At 39.5% G+C, this 23362-nt stretch overlaps 2 protein-coding genes across 3 annotated transcripts in view; one reads left to right on the top strand and one right to left on the bottom strand.

Annotated features, from left to right (window-relative positions):
- BABAM2 (BRISC and BRCA1 A complex member 2) overlaps positions 1-8803 on the bottom strand; it is a 171611-nt gene extending 162808 nt beyond the window's left edge. Inside the window, exons 1-2 of one of the 2 annotated variants that reach the window (XM_048297468.1) lie at positions 8700-8803; positions 5150-5309 (exon numbers count right to left, since the gene is read on the bottom strand). In XM_048297468.1, coding sequence (XP_048153425.1) covers positions 5150-5277 — 128 coding nt within the window. In that variant the 5' untranslated portion in view covers positions 5278-5309; positions 8700-8803. Of the gene's footprint in view, positions 1-5149; positions 5310-8336; positions 8456-8699 lie in introns of those variants that run through there. The other variant, XM_048297467.1, reaches the window with a different exon arrangement.
- Positions 8804-8990: 187 nt separating this feature from the next.
- The window catches only part of RBKS (ribokinase), a 71682-nt gene continuing 57310 nt past the window's right edge, over positions 8991-23362 (top strand). The window contains exon 1 of the mRNA XM_048297469.1: positions 8991-9136. Within this exon, the coding sequence (XP_048153426.1) occupies positions 9087-9136 (50 nt within the window). The 5' untranslated portion in view covers positions 8991-9086. The remainder of the gene's footprint in view (positions 9137-23362) is intronic.

The following is a 23362-nucleotide window of genomic DNA, read 5'->3' as shown; positions in this document are numbered from 1 at the left end:
AACCTTCCCCAAGCAACTGAAGCTGAATTTTTCAATTTAAATTAATCAAAAGCAAAAGATCAAGCAAAAGCTTTAATAACTGCTACAGTACTGTAATAGTACTTCATAGCTAAAACCAACATTATTTCACAAAATATGCACATAAAAATGCATATTTACTTTAAAAAGGGAAATGCCCAAAAGAAAGGGAAATACCAAAGCATATTGCAGTCTACTTGATAACACAAAAAAAGTAAATCATCACTGCTCACTAGGAAGCAGGGCAATAAAGTTATAAATATCTTATTACAGCTTGATAGTAATTTTTTATGTTGAAATTTACTCCAGAAGAAATTTACTCCAGAAAGAATTACATTCTTTTGACCATTCTTCATACAGGTTTCTTTCAGGAACATAACTACTTGCACACATAGCTCAATATCAAACAGAGAGGCAGAAATTAACAGTGTATCAGACAGGCGAAAAGAACAAAATACTAACACGGTTTACTACAAATCACTTATATAAAAATTCCACAATTAATCTTCCCATAAATATGGAATAAATATAACCATATAAGTATGAAATTTAAAATTTTGTTCTGAGTGGATAACTAAAAAAAAATAGAATCTTAATATATGCAGCTTTAAATCACTGTATTCATTTTGAAATTTTGCCTGGTGGAACACATCAAAGTAATTTCAAAAAACAAAATCAAGTTTGTTGAGTAAGAATAGGCTTGCAGCATAATTTGAAGCTCAAGCATGGGCCCTGATGAACAGCTGTAGGGGAAAAAAAGAGCTCTCAAAGGCATTGACCACCACAACTATGTCTTTCACTCTTGGAACACACCATAGGAAAAGCAGCAGTCTCTTAAATAACTGGATTCTACATTATACAACAATTAAACACCCTTCACATAGGAAAATATCCTCTATTTCTAAATCTACATAATAATCACTTTTCCCTATTCAACATCTTTCCCATGATTATATGTGTAAATGCTAAGAAAAATGCCTCAGCCACAATTCAGTTGGTTATGAGTAGATTTTAATTTCTAATTAAGATGGGTCAGTATTTCAAAGAGACACTAGTAGAGATTAACTGAATGATACAATAAATGGCATTGACTCAATTGACAGCAGTATTTTCTTTGGGTCTAGAACAAAGTAATATCCTATGCCAGAGTTAAAAACGCTTTGATCCATTCTGTCATCTCAAAGAATGTCTTTTATTAATGCAACAGAGACGCCTGCCAGGGTTTTCTTATCACCTGAATCAATGCTGCTAAAGGTGCTGTATTTCAGACGTGACCTTACACCCCAGTTCTACTTTCCTTCACTGTGGGGCCCTATTTACAAGAAAACTTGGCCACCTAACTTTTATTAGTATTTCTGTTGAAGAGTTTCTTTCTTTCCTGTCATGCCATATTGCTGAGCTTCATTTGGGGGTCTGCATCAGCACGGGCCATATAAATTCTATAAATAGTACTTGGTCCTGAATATCCTACTCACAGATGTAAATATATGTAAGTGTCTTATGAGACTGGTACTGTCTAATAAGTTTGTAAAACACACAGACATTATGAAACTGTAACATATTATTATAAAACATTTACATACTCAAAGACTGCAAAACAATAGGATTTCCTTACTATGACATATTTCCCTCCCACACTTGAAAGCAAAGTAAATTAACATATCATCATACTTCATACATCTAACATCAGCTCTTTAATACAGTTTATAAAACACAACAAAAGTTGTCAATCTCAGCAATAAGTCAGAATAAGTGCAAAACAAGTTCCTTACTAAAACTATCTGACATATGGTTTGACTTTTCAAATAATTAAAGGCTTAATATGCTTGCCATTTACAAATCAAAATCAACTGACATGATAGGCTAAAATCTGGAAGTTAATCTTCTACTGGTGAAACAGAAAGGAAATTCTTTCTGCTTTTGAGAATGTCTAAACCAAGGCTCTGAGTGGGCAAGGCCTTAGAAATACTACTTTATTCTGTATGTTACCATCATTCCCTTGTTAACCACAGCTCCTGTTTCTAAAACCTAAGAAATGAGAATGGATGGATCTTCAGTTTGAACATTTTATTTTGCTATACATTGTAAAGCACTGGTTCATTAGAGAAGGGGTGTAACAACAGTAACTCCTCATTTTCTCTAGGAGTTAAGTGTGGTATGTGACAGTGAAGCAACCTATAGCTCCTCCCCAGAAGCTTACAGATGCTTTTATTTTCAAAATTAATAGCTATTGAGGTGATCACCTTAAGTATTTTAAGCTTTTAAAGGTTACAGTAAAATAGTATTTATTTATTATTAAAAATCTTCCACCCAACACACCAGTTAAAGCAGGAAATATTTGCCTGTTCTGTAATAAACTCAGGCTAGGCAAGGGTCTTAACAGCCTAGACTAGCATGGGTACAACCCCTTTACTGTGCGAATAAATGTACAATCACCATGCAAAAGCAAAATTTTCTGAACTCATACTACTCCCAAATGGTCATATTCATTTGAGATCAAGAACTGCTCTTTATCTAACTTCAAACATTTAATCTAGCAGCTCTGCCTAACCTGCCTGGTTCCACTTTTTAAGTTTAAAGTCTGATTTCAACCCATTGAAACTGAAGGGAATTTTGCAATTGATATCCTCAACTTTTTCTCTAAAAATAGTTCTCCTCATTTTCTTCCCATTAATGCCCAACTTCAGTGGTCTCACAGTTCTGTTTCTTCATGCTGATATCACCTACATTTGCCTCTGATTTTGTCTGCATTATTTTCCTTCCTTTTAAAAAAGCATCATGAAAGTGAAAGTATACAGGGGCTTGGATAATCTTGTGATGTGAGGACAGGGGAGGAAAGTAGGCATATGGCCTTCAATTCATTTTTGAACTCTCAGAGCCTTACAAAGTTTCCTATACAGTCAGTATCCAGCAACAAATATTTAAATCTACTAACAAAAGCTGTGGGTTGGGGATTTTGTTATTTATTAACTGACATGAGACTCTGAGAAACAGTCTGTGAAGTATCAAAGAACTCCTGTATCAAAGGTTAAAGACCACTGAACTAGAACCTGAGTTATGGAAGGGACATCTCTGTAATTCTGTGATTCATCCATCTTATGGTCAGTAATTCTGCACTGTTTACCAGTTCAGCAACAGCATAAAGCACTAAATCACAAGAATTTTGTATTTCCACACAAATGCATGAATTGAAAATTTTCTGTTTAAATAACCAACTATTTACATTTACAATTTACTATTTGTGACAAACAAAAATCTTTCCTAAAAACACATGCATGAAATTTACATTTCAAAGACATTTCAGGCAATTGTTAATTAACTGTTTACAACAATGGTTTTAAGAACCTAACTGTACCAAAAAAAAACAAACAAAAAAACCCTTAAAATAATTCTGAAGTGAATGAAAAATCTTGATTAACCTGATTCCATCTCCTAACAACCTCAAGCCAAAACAAAGCCCCAACATAAAGAATGAGAATCATGCTTACATTCCAGAACAAGGAAAAAAGTATTTCTAACATGTGCATTTAGGTGGACCAGTGTCTTCGAACAAGACATGAGACAACCTCTGTCAGGTGCTGTACTTGTGTGTGGACTCCACGTTCAACAGAGTTACTATACAATTTGAATCACTGTGTTTGGGTGACAGGTGCAGCTGCTGGCAGCTTTAATTTTTTTTGAAGAATAAACTCTTGGAAAACATTCAGGTTTTAACAAAGCAAATACAAGATCTTCTTGGCAAGATCAGTGGCCAAAAACTTTAGACACCTATTAAAAATTCCCCTGAAAAGAGTCAGCTAGAAAACACCACTTTTTATTATTTTAATCCCTTATTTTAAAGGCAGGCAGCATAAACATTCAGTGGGTAGAGAGCAAAACCCTTACCTACCTCCCAACAAACAGTTGTGTTTTCTCTCTACTTTTCTTTTTATTCCTTTCTCCTAAGATTTGAATTTGAAAAATGTAAGATAGCTCCCATTTCAGCTTTCCTAGAAGACTAGTTCAAGAGAAACCAAGATCTAGCATGAAATGACAGCAGCAGATGCAGAACTGCTCAGCCTGTCTTACATAATTTGCAAGCCTAAATGTCAAGTCAGTCAACACTAATAACAAAAGTCATGGCTTCTTAGACCTCCAAGTAAATCTGTACTTTGTCCCAGCACCTCACAGGGCTCAAACTAACCCTAGAATTCAAACCTCCTTCTGGAAAAGCCATTGTTACAACCAGAAAAGCACCTCCAAAGCTTTTCATGAAACCATAATAAAAGCCTTCAGAAGAACATTAAACAAAGTTTTCAGCAGAACTGTATTTTAAACAATAGCGATTTGTGGTGGTTCTGAACATCTATTGTATTATGCTAACATCCAAAATGATACACAAAGCAGTAGTTTGTACAAGCAAGATGATTTGTATACCTGAAGCAAAAGTAATTTCAGGCTCTGAGGTCCTGTAGCAAAAAAATATCCGAATCAAAAACGTGCTGTTAAGATGCCCAACTCTATAAGAATAAAGCAATTTCTGACATATGTCATCTAAACATTTCACTCTCTTCATGTATTATTCACAGAGGTTATACACCAAAGTCTGTTTGTATATGCAAATCCCCAAATTTTACCACTACCTGAAAACTAATCTGAACGCTTTTTGAAAATAAAAGGAGCAGCTTGGCTTATTTCAAACACTTGGCCCTAGAGCCACCTGATGCATTGAACTTGAGGGAGATCACATAAAGGAAAAGTTACTTTTTCTTCTGTTTTGGCATATTCATGACTACAGGTAAGATCACACAAATTTGTCTTTCAAATTTTGGTTTACAGAGAAGATCAAGTAAGCAAGTGTTAAACAACAGAAAAAAGTGTTTATAACTATCTCATTGCTGAAAACCAGCACTATCAAGTGGCAGCGACGAAAGTGTTCTAACAAGATTATCATTGCCAAAAATATGACAAATTTAGTCTCCCAAACGAAAAAATGGTAGCAAGACAAAAAATAATGTAGCTAGTATGTCAGCTAGTATGTCAGCTCCAGCTGCGTTCAAAATGCTTAAACACATGAACCTAATCAAACTCCGTTCTGAAAAGACAACTTCACTGTGAGGGGTTGGGTGTTCTTTTTGGATGAGGAACTCACCCAGATTTCAAGTCTGTAATCCGTAAACAATTAGTAGCATCTAGTCCTACTTTTCCATTTCTGACCACACTGGAAATGAAGGGCGAAAGTGCTGGAGAAATTCTGTTCAAGGCCACTTCAGGTGACATTTTAATACGTTCCTCCTTCCTTTTGTCTTGAGCTGCAAAGGGACAGCAAAGGGAGAATATTAAATTTAAAAAATACTACTTACTTGATGTAGATTCACATGTACTCTGCAAACACCAACAGAAAAAAAGCTAAGCATGCAAAAGACCACGAATGTAGAGTAACTGAAGTGTGCACAGGTTTAGAATGAAAAAATAAACAGAGGTAGGTTTTTTCCTCCCACCTCTGCAACATTCAATGAAGCCTGTTTATTCAGTATGAACATAAAGCCAGAATTTTGTCCTAGGCACTTTTAACTAAGGCCTGATCCCTCTGAGAAAGAAAACTGAGGGCCACTCTGACACTTCACAGCCTAACCCTTCTTTTGGGCATTCCCAGTCAGTCGGTAATTGACAAGTCACACTTTTTCTACTTTCCCTGAAATCAATGGGACTTACATTAACAGCAATGGGCCCAGGGGTTTGATACCTCTCTGTATTCTCACCTGCAATTTCTAAGAGCACTAGTGTGCCTATAATCAGTATTACTTTTATGCTACTTCATTAGGCAGCAATTTATAGGACTTCATGATGCCTTTTAAAAGCTAACACTGCTTCTCTTTCAGTGCTACCACCATACTCTTTGAAAGGCATCTTCATCTTCCTTCACGTAACAGATCAGGAAGCTGATGTACGCACATTCTAAGCACAGCTTGTTCAGAAGTGCTTGCAATTGTGTGACCTTATGCTAAATCAATTAGGCCATTAATTTAGCACGCTTTAGGAACCCATTGCTTTCTAGGTGAAATGCAGAAACTGAGCATACACACATTCGAATTCATTGCACCACAAAAAGACTAGAGTACATGGACAACAACAGACTGTGGTAGAAGTGGGAGGAAAAAAGGATAACCAACCTATTAAAATGTTAACATATTTGATCACATTCTAAGGCACGGAGCTTCACATGAAAATTAACTGAACTCGGCAATTTTAGAAAACAAGGCTGTAAATGACTAAAGGTGACATAAACTTGCCACTGATAAGTGGGACAGAAGAGCTTATACATAAACCCTGAGGATTAAAAAATATTTTTAAAAATATCCATTTAATTGGGAAACACCAATATGCACTGCATTCACTTTCTCTAAAATGCTGCATATGGACTGCTGTATTAGTAAGTGTTCTATAACAAGAGTGTGAACAGCTCATGGCAATAACTGCAATTTTCTGTTGTTTCTCACACTCAGTTTACAAGCATTAATTAGTAACTAATGGGTATTCTACAGAATCTACTAAATCTCTGTAACTGGGAGCAACATTAAATTTCACATTCTGTTCTCATGAAAGCCATTCACACTGGAGTAGCAGGAAGCAATGATCAAGAGTGTTTGTCCTAGCTATTCGGAGTGTATCTTAATAAAGCAAAGGCCAGGCACTTTAAGGTAAACAGAAACATTAATAAAGTAAGACTTCCTAAAAATAGTAATTATCTTTAATACACTGGCTCCTACATTTTATGGCAGTGAAGAAACTGAAGACTAAGTATCCATGCCCTGACACATAATGTGTTCTCATAGATGATTTGTTTAATTGACAGTGGAACAACTTAAGTTTGTTTAGCCAACACCTACAGCAGTTTAAGATACTACCTCTGGTTTGCTACTTTTCTACTAAAAATTTCTGCCTGCTCACCTTTATTCTTCCCCAGAGGGACTGAGAGGACACAAGCCCATACTTTACATATTTCAGTGCAAAGTCTAATGGCTTAGACTAAACTGCTAATAAAAAATTAGTTTAAGCTAAAATACTTTGCACAAGAATGGTTACAACAGGACACATACTTCAGTCTGCCAGCTCTGCTGTAGGGAAGAGTAATTTCAAGCAGGGGCAGCTGGACTGATGAAAGTAAGAACTTCTTAAACCATGAGAACATGCTGAAAAACAAGCTATCCTTCTAGCAATCCTGAAGTTATACATTAAGATCTCAGAACTGGTTCTGATAATGACACATTTTACGGGGACTGTAAGTGTTATGAGGATGAAATTGCGAGACATGATATGTGTGGTGATCACAGCTGAACAGATGCATCTTCCAAAATGAACTTTAAAATGAGATTCCTTATCTTTTTGTTAATAAAATTTGCAGATATTGTCAAAACAAGATTTAAATGACTGTTTGGCATTTTTCTGTATTTTATTGCATCATTTTTAAAAATCACAAAACCTTCTATTTAACAAGCCAGATACACAATACTTAAAGGGTTGCTATCAATTAAACTCACTGATTTATTTTGTAAACAAAGGGCTTTACAAACTAGAACATAATTCGTACCCATTTCCTAAGTTTCAGTTGTCACATACATTTTTTTTCCTCAGCTTAAGTTTCCCACAGTACTGGAAATTGAACACAAACAAACTCAGGGGAATTAAGAAAAACAAAATTCGCTGGACTGCTTCCCTCCCAAAACAAAACCTTTGAAAGAAGCAAACAAACTCATAGTTGAATCCTCTTAAGATTCAGCTGGCTATCACTGTGACTTGGGGCTAATGTTACACAGGCTTCAGAGCAACCATGAAGTCCCGGGCACTGCTTTGGGCACCAGAGAGAGTCCGGATGCAAGATACTCTGTCGTTCCACCACCGGCCATACCATTATGGGCATTAAGTGAAGCTTTAAAAAGGAAAAGGTGACTATTGTGATGGAGACCTGGAAACGTGACAGGACCTCTCCTGTCTAACCCTCTTGGCGTGGCCGTCGGCAAGCCTGGTAGTGTGGTTTTCACTTCGGGGATGGCAGGAACATGTGCCTGGGTGTGAGTGGGGAAAGGAGGGGACCCACGACCGCCGCCTCCTGCAGCCGTGCCCGAACACATCCATGGAATGCGATCAGCAATGTGGATCTGCGGAGCCCCGGGTAAACGCCGAAGTTACCTATGCCCTGGCACGGAAGAACGCTCAGAACCCCGGAATGGGTGAGGCTGGAAGGGACCACAGTGGGTCATCTGGACCAACCTCCCTGCTCAGGCAGGGTCACCCTAGAGAACACGGCACAGGATTGCATCCAGGCAGTTCTTGAATACCTCCAGTGATGGAGACTCCGCACTCTCCCTGGGCAATTTGTTCCAGTGCTCGGTCATCCACAAAGAAGCTCTTCCCCATGTTCAGGGGGAACTTCCCGCCCATCAGTCTCGTTCCGGGCTGACCCCGGCCAAGCCCTGCTCCCTCCCCAGCCGGTGCCGCCACCCGCGGCGCTGCGCCCGCCCCGCCCCGCCCCATCGGCGGCGCTAACACCGGCCTCCGCCGGCTCCGGGCCAGAGCCTCCCGCCGCCGGGTCGCCTTCCGCCCGCCGCCGTCCCGGGAAGGGCTGTGGCATTGCTCGCTCCCGCCCGCTCTCCCTGCCCGGCTCGCTCGCCCCATCGCGCCCGTCCCGGCCCCGCCATTACCTACGGCGGCCGGAACTCGCCGCTTGGCAACGGCGTGCACGCCCCCGCGCCCGCCGTGCGCGCCTCCGCTCCCCCCGCGCCGCCGCCGCCGCCTCTCCCACCCGGGTCGGAGGGGTCTTCACTGGCCCAATATTGGCGTCCGCCGCAGGTGCCTGCGCGGGCTGTGTGGCCGCGCAGGGCGGGGGCCGGCGGTTCGGTCCGTCGCCGCCGCAGCGGCGCGGGGCAGGGAGGAAGAGGAGGGGGGGCGGTTGTGGCAACAGGCGTTCGGCAGGGGCAGCCCTGCCGGGCGAAGGTCCCCGCGGGCAGCCCGTCGCCCGTGGCAACCCGAGAAGCCTCGGCGGGGCCCGGGGCGGGTCAGGGTCAGGGTCCAAGGGCCGCCCCGGCGCCATGGCCGCGGAGGTTGTGGTGGTGGGATCCTGTATGACCGACCTGGTCAGGTTAGTACTGGCTGGGGGTTTCCTGCCCGCACTGGGCGGAGCGACCCCGAGGTCATGGGAGCGCAGGGCGTCGCGGTGCCCGGGGCGCAGCGCAGGCACGCCGGGCTTCCCGGGACAGGCCGGGCCCGGCCGGCATGTGCCCCGGGCCGAACCGAGCGGGTGTCACGTCTCTCCCCCAGGCCGGGATGCAAGAAGCGGGGTCGGCGCCAGGCGCGGCGGGCGGAGCGCTCGGCCCGGGGCAAAGGGAGCCGTGGCTGTGGCAGAGGAAAGGACTGAGCCCAGGCGCAGGTTGCCCAGAGAGAGTGTGGAGTCTCCATCACTGGAGACATTCAGGAAGCGTCTGGATGCAGTCCTATGCCGTGTGCTCTGGGATGACCCTGCTTGAGCAGGGAGGTTGGTAACCCCCAAGTGACCCACTGTGGTCGATTCCAACCTGACCCGTTCTGGGATTCTGAGATTCTGTGAAGCGGGGCGGCTGCGCCCGGGTGATGTCAGCTGCAAATAGTGCTTTGAAAGAAGAGTGTGGGAACGGGGAGAAGTTTGAACGTGCTGGAGCTTTGATCAGCTATCTCTGACTCTGGAGAGAGGAGAGACTTTGGTTTGTGTTTTCAGCTGTGCCGGGTGGGTCGGTGTTGGCCTTGGCCATGGAGGCAGCGTTTCGTAGGCACCTGCACGGGAAACCTGGAACTCTTGACACTCGTTATCAGGAGAGGAGTCTGAAACAATTTTATGAAAGTAAATAAAGCTGGTCAACTGTAACACATTTTCAGTTCAAAGCACACTTGTCTGCACTGGAAAAGCGAGAAAGTAAGGTTAATATTGCAAAGAAACCATGGTTAGCTCCATGAAACAGTAGGTTGTAAATTGATTACTTGCAGACAACGTTTTGTGTGACACTTTGAAATGAGATTGAGGGAGAGGGAGAGAGAGGGAGGGCCTCCCAAGGTATTCATATCCAAACATACCAAGAAGTGCATATAGGAAGCCCTCAAAAATTTAGCAGCTCTGCACCCCAAAGCTATTTTTAAAATTATTTTATAAGGTTTTTTTAAAAGAATATCTTAATTTATCTTTATTCATTTTCTGAGCATTTTGCTTTTTGAATTAAATACTTGGGTCTCATTGTCTTTTTTTCCTTCTTTTTCTTTATTGTACATAGGTAAGGTCTGGAAAGTTCTTTTAAAAATTGAAGTACAGAAGTTCATGAAAGCTCTTGGTTCCAGTAGCCTAGGCTTTACAGTCAATACTAAATAACAGGAGAATTCAAGTAAAATTGCAAGAATTCACGATGCAAATACTAACCTGAACTGGCTGGCCTTGTCAGTCCCAGTAAACTTGCAAATCAGTCTTTGATTTGCACTGTTTTAAACACATCTGTCTCCATACTCTGTATGCAGACTTGGTTAAAATAGGATTTAAAGTATATGTATCTGGACTGCATCAGCTTGTCCTGCTAGGAATTCTGCAATTAAAAAAAATCCTTTATCAACAGACAATTATACCAAAGCCTGTGGGTCAAGAAAGTGCAGAACACATGGTTAGAGGAACATGCTGAGGAGTGAGTAGTGCTTAGGCACAGACTTGTGTTGCAGAAACGATGAAGGCTCTTAAATAATCGTAGAACCTGTGTCAGAAAGATTTAATGCTTTATGTAATTTGCAGAACATGCTGGCAGCTTTCCAGGAAGAATAGTTGTCTTATAAGTCAGAGTAAGAGCTGTGGAACTGATCTTGACGTTATGTGTGAATGAGCTCTCAGATGCATATGACGTTGCACTGAAATGTAAAACATGGTGCTCTAACCTCAAGACATTCCTTTTCCTTTCTGTCTAAAATGTGGGGAAAAAAGTAATCAAAAAATTGTCTGCCAGTTTAAGCACTGCTGACAACTGCAGCTTTGGGCTTTTCTTGACACTTAAACGAACAAGAAAACTCCTTGCTCCTTTTTTTTTTTTTTTTTTTTGGCTGCAAGTTTGATATGCTAGAAATGCAGTCACTTATTTGAAGGGATATTAACTGGCCATACTGTAACCAGAGATTACACCATGGGCTGGAGTGATAGATGCTGTTACACTGAGATTAAGTGGCTGAAGAAAAGCCATTTCACTTTTCAGTGAGCTGAGAGGGTTTCTTAAAGTGTACAAATGCTATCACAAGTATATATGCGACTCACCATTATTAGCTTCTGCTTTAAGTAGCAGTAAAGGGCTTTTTATGAGTGATAAAATAATCTACTTGAGCTGAAAAAGAAGGGACGGCTTCATTCTTTCTGTTACTAGCACAGGACTTTGGACACTTAATGAAATAAGAAAAACTGTGTGTTTAAATTTAGCTGGCAACACTTTAATCTGACTAAAATTTCCACGTAGTACCTATGTAGACATTGTTTAAATGTATCCTGGGTTATGAAAATCTGGGTAAAATTACCGGAAAGTACTAAGCAGTAGGCTTGATTGTGCCTAGGTGGAACAGGAAACTATAAACAAGCTTTATGAAATATAAAAACTGCCAGGTTGGGGTTAGGATTAGATTCCAGGAGCATAACTCTTGACTGTCTTTGTATCTGGGATTTAGAGGGGGCTGCATATTCTAGATTTAAAGCTGTGGTTCATTTCAGTGGGAATGAAGGAGCATCAGGTTTTTGTGGGTGTGTCCTTTGTGCTGATGTTTCTGTTTATAAAAAACATGGGCAGCAGTGATCATGTTAAATGCCTATCACCCATTTGGAGGAGCATGAATAAATTTGTGACTTACACAGAGGAAGCCGGACACATTTTTGTACACATTGTGTTTAATGGGCATATTCACCACTCAACACTAAAGCCTACCTTTCTTAGAAGATAATAATATTGATTGAGACTCTGCCAGAGCTAGACAATGCTGTGTTATAACTTAAACTGGTAAAATACCCTGTTGGCCCTTTAGGACACAACCTTGGCCCTCTGTCTGGAGAGCTAGAAGCTCAGGGTCAGACTTGAAATGGTGGTAGCAAACTTTAAATGTTAAGCATTCCCAGGTCTGTAGAGGCAAGGTACCGAAAAGCTTTAAGCCACCGTTGGAGGTATCATAGCCAGATTCACCATGAAAAAAAAATTAGCATATAATGTTTTTACTCAATACAGTAAACTAATGATTTAAAGAAGTGTAACCTCTGTGTGAAATGGAAATGTACAGTTTGAAATGTGCTGAATCTTACATAATGACCAAGACAGAAAAGGACAGGGGCCTTTGGTTGAAGACAGATACACAGATGTAATTCTGAGAAATAATCAAATTCAGAAGAAAGGGTAGCATGTCTTAAAATTCTTCTAAAAGGAAGGGGCCCAGTGGTTTGCTTTTGAAACACTGTTCTCATTGGAAATTCTTTTCTCATTGTCCTGTAGCGCTGCAGTGGCAGAATGTGGGTTTTCTAAAGTGAACTTCATATGATCAAAACAGCCTCACGTACATACATGCAGTAAACCACACTCTTCTGGCTTATTAGGACCAGAAGCAAAACATACTTGTGGTCACAATCACAATCAACACTTCATTGGCAATAGCAGGCAATAGTAGTAGAAAACAAAAACAGCATTATTCTGTATGATCTAGATATCAAACCAGATGGGTAGCATCCACAGTATTATTTAAATAGTTTCTCTTCTGACTCATATTTGCAGACTGGTCGTGGCATTGGCATTTTAATTCATATTAAACCAGGACAAGACTAAACATATAAACCAATGAGAGTCAGACACACTAAAACAATTAGAATAAACAGGAGAAACTTTGGCATGGCAATTGAAAACAGCAGAAGCATAGAACAAAATGTAAGATGGAAAAGCAATCTTTGGATAGTCACAACAACAACAGTCTCTCAGTTTAACTCAAGAGAATGACACCACAGTCCAAATAGTGGAAAACTGCATTTGCAAGAATGTTCAGAATTTCAAGTCTTAGTTTTCTGTGGACCTGTTTCCTCTCATCACATTTCTTCACTCCCTTTAGGGAGTAGAACTAAAAGTTCTGCTTCCAGCCCCCTTGTTGTAACAACCACCGTTAATAATTACTGCAAGTACTAAACCGATTGACTGTAAGCATTCAGCAAGACAGAGAGATAAGGCAGAGAAGCACTGAGCTCCATGAAGAGTAGTGTGTTGCTGAACTGCAGTGGACAATGGTGACAAACACACATCAGTATTAACATCCCAAACACATCAAATCCTCTTTGCTAACTGAGCACAACCTGTGCTTGGGCCAAATGGCAAAGGTATCTCGTAAGTGAGATTCTATGTCTTCCTTTTAAGTCTCTAGTGGTGACTATAGTCTGCTGAAGTGCTGAAATAAATGGCTCATTGGCACATTGGAAATGTCCATGATCCAAAACTATGTCTGTACTTTCTTTTTTAAAAGTGCAGTATTTGAAACTATAATTGCAGACTTTTTTTGATGGGAGTGCGAAAAAGGCATTTTCTTACGTTTCTTTTCAGTGATCAGAGGAAGTCTCGCATATGACTTCATTTTCTTCTTTGCTTTGTTTCCAGATCTCACACATGTTCTCATTTCCACCATTTCTCATGCATGTCACCAACTTTTAATGGTTTTGTCTTGTTTTGATATTTTTTTCTCTTCAGCTTCTCCTAGCAGCAAAGTATTCTAGAATCCTTCAAATCCATTTCATTTGTGTTTTTGTTTTAATCTGTAATGCTTCCCCTGCAGCAGCCACTCCTCATTCTAGTCAATCTGCCATTGCCAGCAGCATGGGAAAGCACAACTGTGAAGGAATACAAGCTTAGTCCAGCAGAGGAAATTAATCTTTGGATCCAGTGAAAGACATCAATGCATGAGTGAATGTGTCATCTGTGAATTGTTTCATTTATGTAATAGTGAAAAATCTGGGCTTGATTTCAGACCCAGTGCTGTCTGCCCCTTGTCTTCTTCTCTGACCTAGCAAAGTTTGGGTGCATATTAGATGCAGGATGTACAGGCTCAGCATTTGATTGTTTCTCTAAACATTTGGGTTCTCTGATTTTAGAGAACCTAAATGTTTAGAGAAACTCCTGTTTGCCTTCTCTTGTGTGGCAGGAAGAAAGCTGTGTTTTGGAGGCCCAAAAAGAAAAATGAGATAAAAATCAAGTTGATGAAATCTTCAGTAATGGCATTCAGTAAGAAAATTGTTTTCTGTGCGTATACAGCTTTTGAATATCTCTACTGGCCCAAACACTGCTGATACAGGGCCTGATCCAAGCTCATTCGCGTCAAAAGAAGCTTTTCACTGCTGCAAACTGAAATTAAATTGTCTTCCTCCAGCAAAATCCGAGTGATAGTTTACTTTAGGGTGAGACACAGTTTAACATTCTAGCATGTTAAAGGTGTTTGGTGTTATACCCCAGACTTGAAAAACTTCCAACAAAGTTCCTCTAACAAAAAATGACAAAATATTGAAGAGGGGAAAAGGAGGGAAAATGTCTGCTTGGGTGCTTCTTAAATTAACACAGAATAACTAGGGCAAGGCCACCAGGGACTTTTTTTAACCCATTACAAGGGCTGCATTTGCAACTAAGGTTATGAACCCTAAGCAAGAGACAGTGCGCCATTGATCCCAGCTGGCACCTTCTGAAAGAAACTGTTGTTTGTGCCACAGAGGATGCTGTGGGCCCTCTCTGAGAAGGACTGGTGGTGCTAGAACACCTGCTCAGCCTTTGCCTTTGGCTCTTATCCATGAAAACGGGTTTTTTCCTCTGCTTCCTAAATGGAAACGTGGAAGTTTTAAAGTCTTGGGAAATACGAATGTGAAACTGGTCACACAATGTCTTTTAAGTTAAGCACAACAAAAGTGTTGCTTTCTGGATTCTATTTAATTGATATGAAGACACCTGCCCTTTCATTTGGTGTCTTCATTTTGTGTTCTATGCTACTGTGTACTGTAATTAGGTGCTGTCTTTACTCCAGAGGCAATTCCATTTCAGCAATAACTAATATGCCTCTTGTGTTTTAGACTCGTTTACCTGGTTAAGTTTTAATAGTATGTATTTAGTAGTGCTTTTGAGCTAAAGAATACCCCTTGTCGTACTACAGTCAAGCCGGTACTACATGAATCCCAGTCACCAAGAGCAGCACTATTTGCCTTACTGGGCATTTGGAAAACATTTTGCAATTTAAGGACAGGAAGAAGGGCAGTTTGCTTTGTAAAAAGATAGGAATAAGTACAGAGTATTGGAGTAAGTTATTAAAAGGGGCAAAAATAATAGGAATTACTAAAGGTTTTACTGCAGAAGGTGTGAAGAGTCTATCTATAGAGTTGAAGTTGAAATAAAAAGCAGGGAAATTACAGTCCCTAATAGCGACAGGTCCCCAGTTGTCCAAAGGCCCCTTGTTTTTCTGCATCTCTTTCTGTCAGCTCTGCCTGTCTTCTTGCTTTCTGCAATTTTCTCACATGGCTGCATGGCAAAATTCAGGGAAAACTCTGTTTTAGTCCTGCTGTCTTCTCCCAGCACAGTATTTTGGAAGATAATGGCACTGAGTGAGTCCTCTGTTACCTCCTCCTTCCCATGAATGAGTTCCCAGCTGTCTGCTTCTGTTCCTACCAGCTGCAGTGTCTGGTCTGTTTAAGTTTGTAAATTGCTTTGAGATCCTTCAAGATAAAAGGTTCTTCTTAAGTGAGATCACTATCGCCTTGTACATTTCTCCACTCCCTTTTCTCAGTTCAAGCTTCTTTTCTCATCTCAACTTGGGGTCCGGCACAGTACTCAGTGTTCCCAACTCATGGCGACGCAAAGCTTACACACAAATTTCAGCTTCCAATCCTTGAGTTGTTTGACGCCTCTTAGAGTACTTCAGAGCTGAAGGTTAAATATATGTATTTTCCTGAGTTGATGCCAAAATGCTTAGCACTTGCCACACTGAGATTGTACTGCTGCATTTGCGTCTGACTTCATGTTATTTTGTGTGCTTCAAGAGACTGTGGAGTTCTCTTCCTCCCACTTCTGAAGTACTTACTCATTCTAGGAAGCATTCCAGCTACAACGTTGCTCTGAGATCCTACACTGTATTCTCATAGCCATACTTTGTTCGTGTTCTTGTGGTTAAACTGTACGCCTGTCAGGGCAGGGATTTGACTCCTCTGTGGTGTGGTGAACTTACAAAGGGGAACCCTGACAGGAGTTCAGAGGGCTCTCTGTTCAAAGGTTCCTAGGTAGTAACACAGTGTTTGGGCAGGAGAACCGTGTTTCTGTTCAGCTGCAAGTCTAGTTGTTGTCTCTGTCTTCTATAGGTTAAGTGGCTAGTAAGAGAGTTTTTCACTGTGTAGTACTTGTGTGTGTTTATTCCCAATGTCATTCACATTCCAGTGAATTTTCCCTCTTTCCTATGAAAGTGAGGTCATCTTAAACCTGTGTTTATGATATTGCAGTCATTTCCATGGCAGTAGACTATGATATCATCAGTGGAGGATTATGCCTTTCCTATGTGTGTTAGCAATTAAAAATTATGGTTTGTGAGATAAAACTAGTATTTACTAAACTTTTAGCTTTAGTCCATGTTAGGCTGGGAAACTATTGCTTAATCCTCTAGAGAGTTCACTTGGGTAATGGAGTAAATGAATCTAGAAACATTTTGATCCTAGCAGGTGATACATTTTTGGGGTGTATTTTCCTAATGAGAGAGGAAAATCAGCTACTCCATCTTGTGTTCTCTTGCCTGGCCAAGAACACTTGTCTGAAACCCAGTGGTACGCCTTATGGTTTTGTTATTCAGAGCTACCTAAATGTTTGACTTAAAGATTCACAATTTTCTACTCTCATTAGAATGTCATTTTTCACCTTTGGAGGTCAGTAAGCTATTAGACACTACCCACAAAAGTTAAACAATGCGATCATCAGTCTTTTAATCTTTTTAGTGGGTGCCCTATTTTCCAGCTATCAGTAGCTGAATCTCTTTGTTGAACCTTCTTGAGCGTGTACATGCTTTCTCATGGGCTGGTGACAGCAGAGGCCAGTTTCAACACCATAAGCAAAAGAAAATTCATCCATTTAAAATGTAGAGTCCAGTGTTAGAACAGTTGCTAATGCTGCAAGATCAGAGTGGTGGACTCAAAACATAATTTAAATCTTCCCTTCAAATAGTTAAGAACCTTTAAGCCAAGGAAATAGACTTTCCTCAAAAAGAGTGTGAAAAGAAAGGGTAAAGACATTAGATGAATGTTTGTAGAGAAAGCACATCCTCAGTCTGAGTATTGCAACATAAGACAAAATTAATAGTAATTTTTTGGTAATGTATTTTAATTTCAGAAACACACTACATTTATGCACATTTAAGCCTGTCTATTTGCCCACCTAACACAACTGAACTCTCATAAAATATCTCTTTCAACAATCTGGGTAAGACCATTGGGAAAAAAAAGTCAAAATGGTGTACCCTAAGTACATACATACTTGCATGTGTCCAGTTGCACAGAAAGTCTAGGATGTGAAAAGGTTCTTCCTGAAATTCTTACCATATGAGTGACTACAGCAGAAAGAAATTGCTTTTCCATTGTCATTCATTGAAATGGAAGCAGGCTGGAATAAAAGGATAGGCAAAATTATTGTATGTATTTTTTGGAGACTAAAATTACTAATGCCGTAACAGACCTGGCTCTTATTTACTAACAGTACAGTCAGGTGATGTTACAGCAACCTGCTGAGCATGCATCTTCCCTATCATTCTGCTTTCCTTCTGAGGCTTTGTCTGTCTCTGGAAAACCCAGAATTGATACCTCTGTTGGAAGAAAAGGAAAAGTCAGGAAGTAAAATCATTGTGATGAGGGAAGAGGCTGTTGGGATGACAGCTTATTTACCAATTGTCCAATATAACTGTGAGAAGGGGGTTGTGTTAATTTCTGCTACAGAAAGATGCCATTTTATCTCAGTAATGCTCTGTAACATATGGCCATTGCTTCACATTATAACACTCCACTTTACAGAGAGCACAATGATTGCCTTTTGCTCTCCGTAGGGTTCTTAGCAGCTGAGCAGTTCCAAGTAAGTAGCATGGAAAGCAGCAATACACTGGGCACTAGCAGAGTCAGTACTGCAGGGCATTCCTTGGGCTTCTGCTGTATTCTGTGATACACATTGAATATTACGTTGTGTTGTGAAAGTATCTATCATTTCTAGCCCCAATAATTACTTTTACTATATAACTTCCACAGTTTTTTAATGATTTGGTTATTGTCCTACTATTACTGGAAATGGTTTTGACTATTTAAAATAAAATGTGTCTTGCCTTTTCAGTCCAGAGGTGTCTGACATGCAGGATTCACTACAGTCAAATGGGAAGTTGTCTAAAGGAACTCCTTAGAAAACATTTGTCACAATGAACAGGTGTTAGGCACTAGATTTTAACACCCAACACAGAGAATATTGTATTTTCTCCCCATTTGTGAGACACAGAATGGTGTGATTAATACTCCATTCTTTCTTGTTAATGAATTACTCACTGGCTGTACTGTCAATGGCAATAACCATTTTCCTAGATGCATTTCTAGACATAAATATCTTCGGGTGAATTTTAGTACTCCTGACAGTAAAGAGCTGCTGGCACAAATCAAAAGCTGCAATAAAAATCCTACAGAGTCGATGGTAACAAATTTGTGTAAAAACACCCTGGGCAGGCATATATATTATGTTGCCTCTAGGAACTGTCTGAGCTGTTCTTTCCATAGGAGCTTACCAGTAAGGTTTTGTTTGCTTGTTTTATATGGCTCCACTTGTTAGCTCCTATATCAAGCTGCAGTAAGTTATTTGATGCTGACATCCTGGTTCCCTTGAGGATCCTTGTACCATATACTTCGAGCCTGAAGAAAATACAAAATTACTTTTCACTAGTATGTTGCCAAAGTAGGTGCAGCTTTGTAGAACACGTTGATCTTTGTGACAACTAATTATAAAATAAGAAGGTGGTAATGTTCCCTGATATATCAATGTGCTCTCTTCTGTATTTTATTCTTTCTTCTTTCCATTTCTGAATTTAGTCCTTTTTGCCTCCTTTTTTCCCTGTGTGACATCAATAGCATGTCACTGTTGAACCATGAAATTTCCTCTAATTTGCTTTCACCTCTTCTTGTTGTCCTTCTACATCAAGTTCTTAGAGTGCACTTCTCTTCTGTATTGCTCTTTCCCTGTCTCTCCTAACTTTCAAAAATAACTTTTGTGTCCAAAGAATCATAACTCCCTTTCATTAATTTATTCCATCCATCACTTGCTATACTTCCTGTGTTCTTTCAGATCCCTGTTTACACAAAATGCATAAACCTTGATAGTATAAACAGCAGAAAGAAAAAAACATTGGTCAGAACTGAAAATAAAGGATAAGCAGATCAAGTTCAGTGGAAAGACTGGCATTTTCCATGTTCTCAGCAGCAATGAGATTGAATATTCACTCCTTCTTCTAATTGTCTGATGCTGTTAGTATTATTCATTGGGAATATCCTGTTAGTATTGTTCAATCATTTTTAAAATCCATTTTCATTTTTCTTTTTCCCAGAAAGAACTGAGTAAAAAAATGACCTGTTGGAAAAAAGCAGTTGGTGGTTTTGCTGGAGCTCATATTACTCCATATAGAGGCAGGAAAAATGTGCAGTTTTTTCTTCAGTTTTTATTCCCTGTTGCTCATTAAATTCTGTGCTTAAATGGAGGCACAGGAGTTGTCCGTTGGTAAGCATCAGAAGCCTGGGTTATACAGAATTGCACTTTTCTTTCTGATATTTAGGGATCTACCGTTCCCAAAGGAGCTTAAATTGTGAAAAAGGTAAAGGTCCTTACCTAGAGAGGATTCCTAACTGTCACAGCAGAGTTAACCTTGGCCAGGGAAGCCCACGCACACTCCCCCCACACCCTGCACATTGTCATCTTTGCCCCACAAGCCTTAATGTTTCTGTAATTCCAGATTTTAGTTGATGCCTTTATAATGAGATGGAACTTCAGAGAACACTTTAGGTAAGATAGTTTCAAAGTAAAAACTTGACCAGAAATTTATCCTGAAGTGGCTGAGCAGTTAGACTTGATGATGGTTGTAGGTCCCTTCCAACTGAATTATTCTATTCGAATCTACTCCCATATAATAAATATATTTAAGTATGTTTATTGCTTTCATTATCTATGATACATTGAATAAGGGTATGTAAACAATGTCTTATTTTGCTTATACTTTTCATTCGTGACGCATATGGATTCTGCAGGATGCACTGCACTTACAAACTTGATAAAAAATATCATACTCGACAAAATTACTGTCCTGCCTATGAGCTTTTAAAACAACATCTTATTGAAGAAAATTATTAGCACTTGGACTGCACTGTACTTCATCTTGATGAGTCTGTAGTGAAAACACATCCATGATGTTTCTCCTAATATTATAGTTCATGAAGTGCAATATGCTTGCGTGCAAAATACTTGATGGTGTGCAGGGGTTCTTTTTATTTTTTACCTGAAAAAGACTGACAGCAAGATTTTGTATAGTAGGTGCCCTGTTTTCTGTATGGTAGTAAAGGAGAAGTAAAGACTACTTTGTTGATTTACCAGCATATAGAAAATCATGATGACAAGAACAAGGACACTGTGGCTTATCAAACCAACCATATTATTTCTACTTTGTTCCCTGTTGTCTGATAAATACTTTTTTTTAAGGAGGTATAGAAAAGATTAATGTTCACATGTCTTGTTTATCTTAATCTGTCCTTGGGCATGTAAAGATCACTCTTTTCTTGAGTTGCAAAGGTTATTTTGTTTTGTATTTTGTATTGCTTTAGCACTGGTATTTCATCATGATATAATGTTCTGTTCAGCACAGGAACTGTAGGCTGCCTGCTTCAGTTCTGGGTGAGCACAGCCTGTTTCAGAGACAGTCTATTCTAACACTACCGTCAGATTGCATTGAAAATAATTATGTAACTGCCATTCCAAAAATAATGTAATCGAGAGACATCAATGAAGAACAACGTGGGAGGCAGATAAAGCTAGAGAGTAGCAATTCTGAAAATTTCCACAATCTTTGTTAAATACAAAACAGATGTTTGGTAAGAATGATGGAATGTTTGCTGAGACTTAAATATCTGGAGATAGATTTATTTGAGTTTTAAAATCTCTTTAGAGCTTCAGCTTCAGAATTATACATTCCACAGATTATGAACTCATCAATGTTGTGCCACCTTTTCCCCAAATTTAACTGCTAGTGAGGCATGTGTGAGGAAATGTTACAGGTTTGTTTTTTCATGAGAAAGCTTTTTAATTTTGGTAATTAGTCAAATAAATAATTTCTTTATGTTGAAGTTTTCGTATTCATAACATAATTTAGGAATTTTGATGTCTTGGTAATACCATAATTTCACTGAAATGCAGTACAGCGTACTACCATAAATGCTTCAGAGCATTCATTCATCTGGATGCCTTTTTATTTGTTTAATCTTTTAATATCTAGGAGCGTAAGATCTGATTCTGTGCAAAGGGTCAACAAAATTGTTCACTGAAGTTCTTGAAGAGCTGTGGACAGCTGTTCTCATTCTATGTGTTACAAGTTTTGGTCTTTTTCACTTGAAGCTGTGATTGTACATAAAAGAAGATACAACTCTTGTGGCCCTCCTACGTGTAGTCACAGCCATTCATTTAATTTTCTCCCTTGCCAGAGATTTTCTACAGTTGTTCCACTTCAGCTGTTTACCCGCTCAGTAATGAGATCTACAAACCAGTTTGTCTATTTATATATATCTATATGTCTATTAATGTGCTTATATAAACAGTTTGTATATTTATGTGTTATTTGTATATATTTCTGTTTAGTAAAATACATATTTCCCCTGATGGCAAAACTCATTGAAAAGATTCCTGCTGCTTTGCACCAATTTATCATTCACTTGTTTGTGTTGTGGTAACACATGTTTTTTGATGTAAAATCAAACTGATTTTAAAAAAGCCCTCTGAATGGATGATGGTGTAAAGCTTTTGCATCTCACTGTGCTGCAGAGGGGCTACTCTGTGTCAAGTGCTGTGCCTGATACCAGCTTGGGTAGTGCTTCTACAGTGTTCATTACTGTGGGGTACAGAGGGAGCCCAGACCATCAAACAGCCAAGCAATAGGCAAGTATTTGAATTGTCTGAAAATTTTGGGTTTTTTAAAAGAAAACCTTGTCATGCTCAGGGACATAAAAGGGAAAAAATATTAGAGATTTTCTGATTTTTAGGGGTTTTTCAGTCATTAAAGGTCTGAAGGAAGTCTACAAACCTAGAACCAGATTGCCCCGTCCTTGAACCAAGCTGTAGTTAACTAAATTCCTGAGGTAGTTTCTTTAGAAATCTTGGAAGTTTTCTACCTTCCAATAAGATATTTTAGTGGATGCTTAAAAGGAGTGAAAGCATAAATGAGTCAAGAACATCAGATTTTGAGAAGATTGTGGTCTTTCTGTCTCCGTGTTATGGATACTTTCCCACAGCTTGTGTTCAAATCTTCAAAATGAAGCTAGACAAAACAGACCGAGGCTAAACCAAAATGTTAAGCCAGATCCCAAAGAGGTCTGAGACGTTTTCACCACAATGTTGTATTAATATTAGAGGCAAGAACTATTCTCTCCTTTGTATTTGTTCAGTTGTGAGAATCATGAAAGGCCAGTAAATTGTATGTGCTAGACAGTGACTAGTTACACCTACTCTAATCTCACTGGGATTTTCCCCATTCTAGGGAATTCCCAAGAGTGGAGAAAGCTAGTTTTGTTCAGTGATTCAAAGAGAACAGAATCAAAGGTAAATTCTAGAGCTTACCTTATATTACTTTTTATTAAGTCAGTTTTAAATTCAGTATTTCTGCTGCTATTTTTCTGCCCCTGATCATCTTTACCTTTCTTCAGGAATTAAAAAAAATCTGAGTGTTTCTTTTGATACTATTTAAATGACAGTCATTTGAGGCATTTTTGGTGATACTTAATCTAATGTAGAAATTCTCTTCCCCTCTGAGTTGCCTGATGAGAATATTGTTGGGGCTTTTTTTAGAGAAAAATACTCAAGTGCTTTTCTGTTTTTCTGATGCATGTCATTTATCTGAAACATACTGATATTCTCTGCTTTTCAATATATCTGGTGAGCTAAATATACTGTACTACTTAAGCAAACCTTAGCTACAGAGCATTAAGTGTTTTCAACACAAAGTAGTATCAAGTGCAATTTCCAACTTTGGCTCAGGACAGTCTGGCTGTACTGCTGCCAGCAGAGGCTAGAGGCTC

The sequence above is a fragment of the Corvus hawaiiensis genome, chromosome 3 (genome assembly GCF_020740725.1).
Source record: "Corvus hawaiiensis isolate bCorHaw1 chromosome 3, bCorHaw1.pri.cur, whole genome shotgun sequence".
Lineage (NCBI taxonomy): Eukaryota > Metazoa > Chordata > Aves > Passeriformes > Corvidae > Corvus > Corvus hawaiiensis.
Note: the sequence above shows the minus strand (reverse complement) of the source record. Positions and strands in the feature narration are given on the sequence as shown.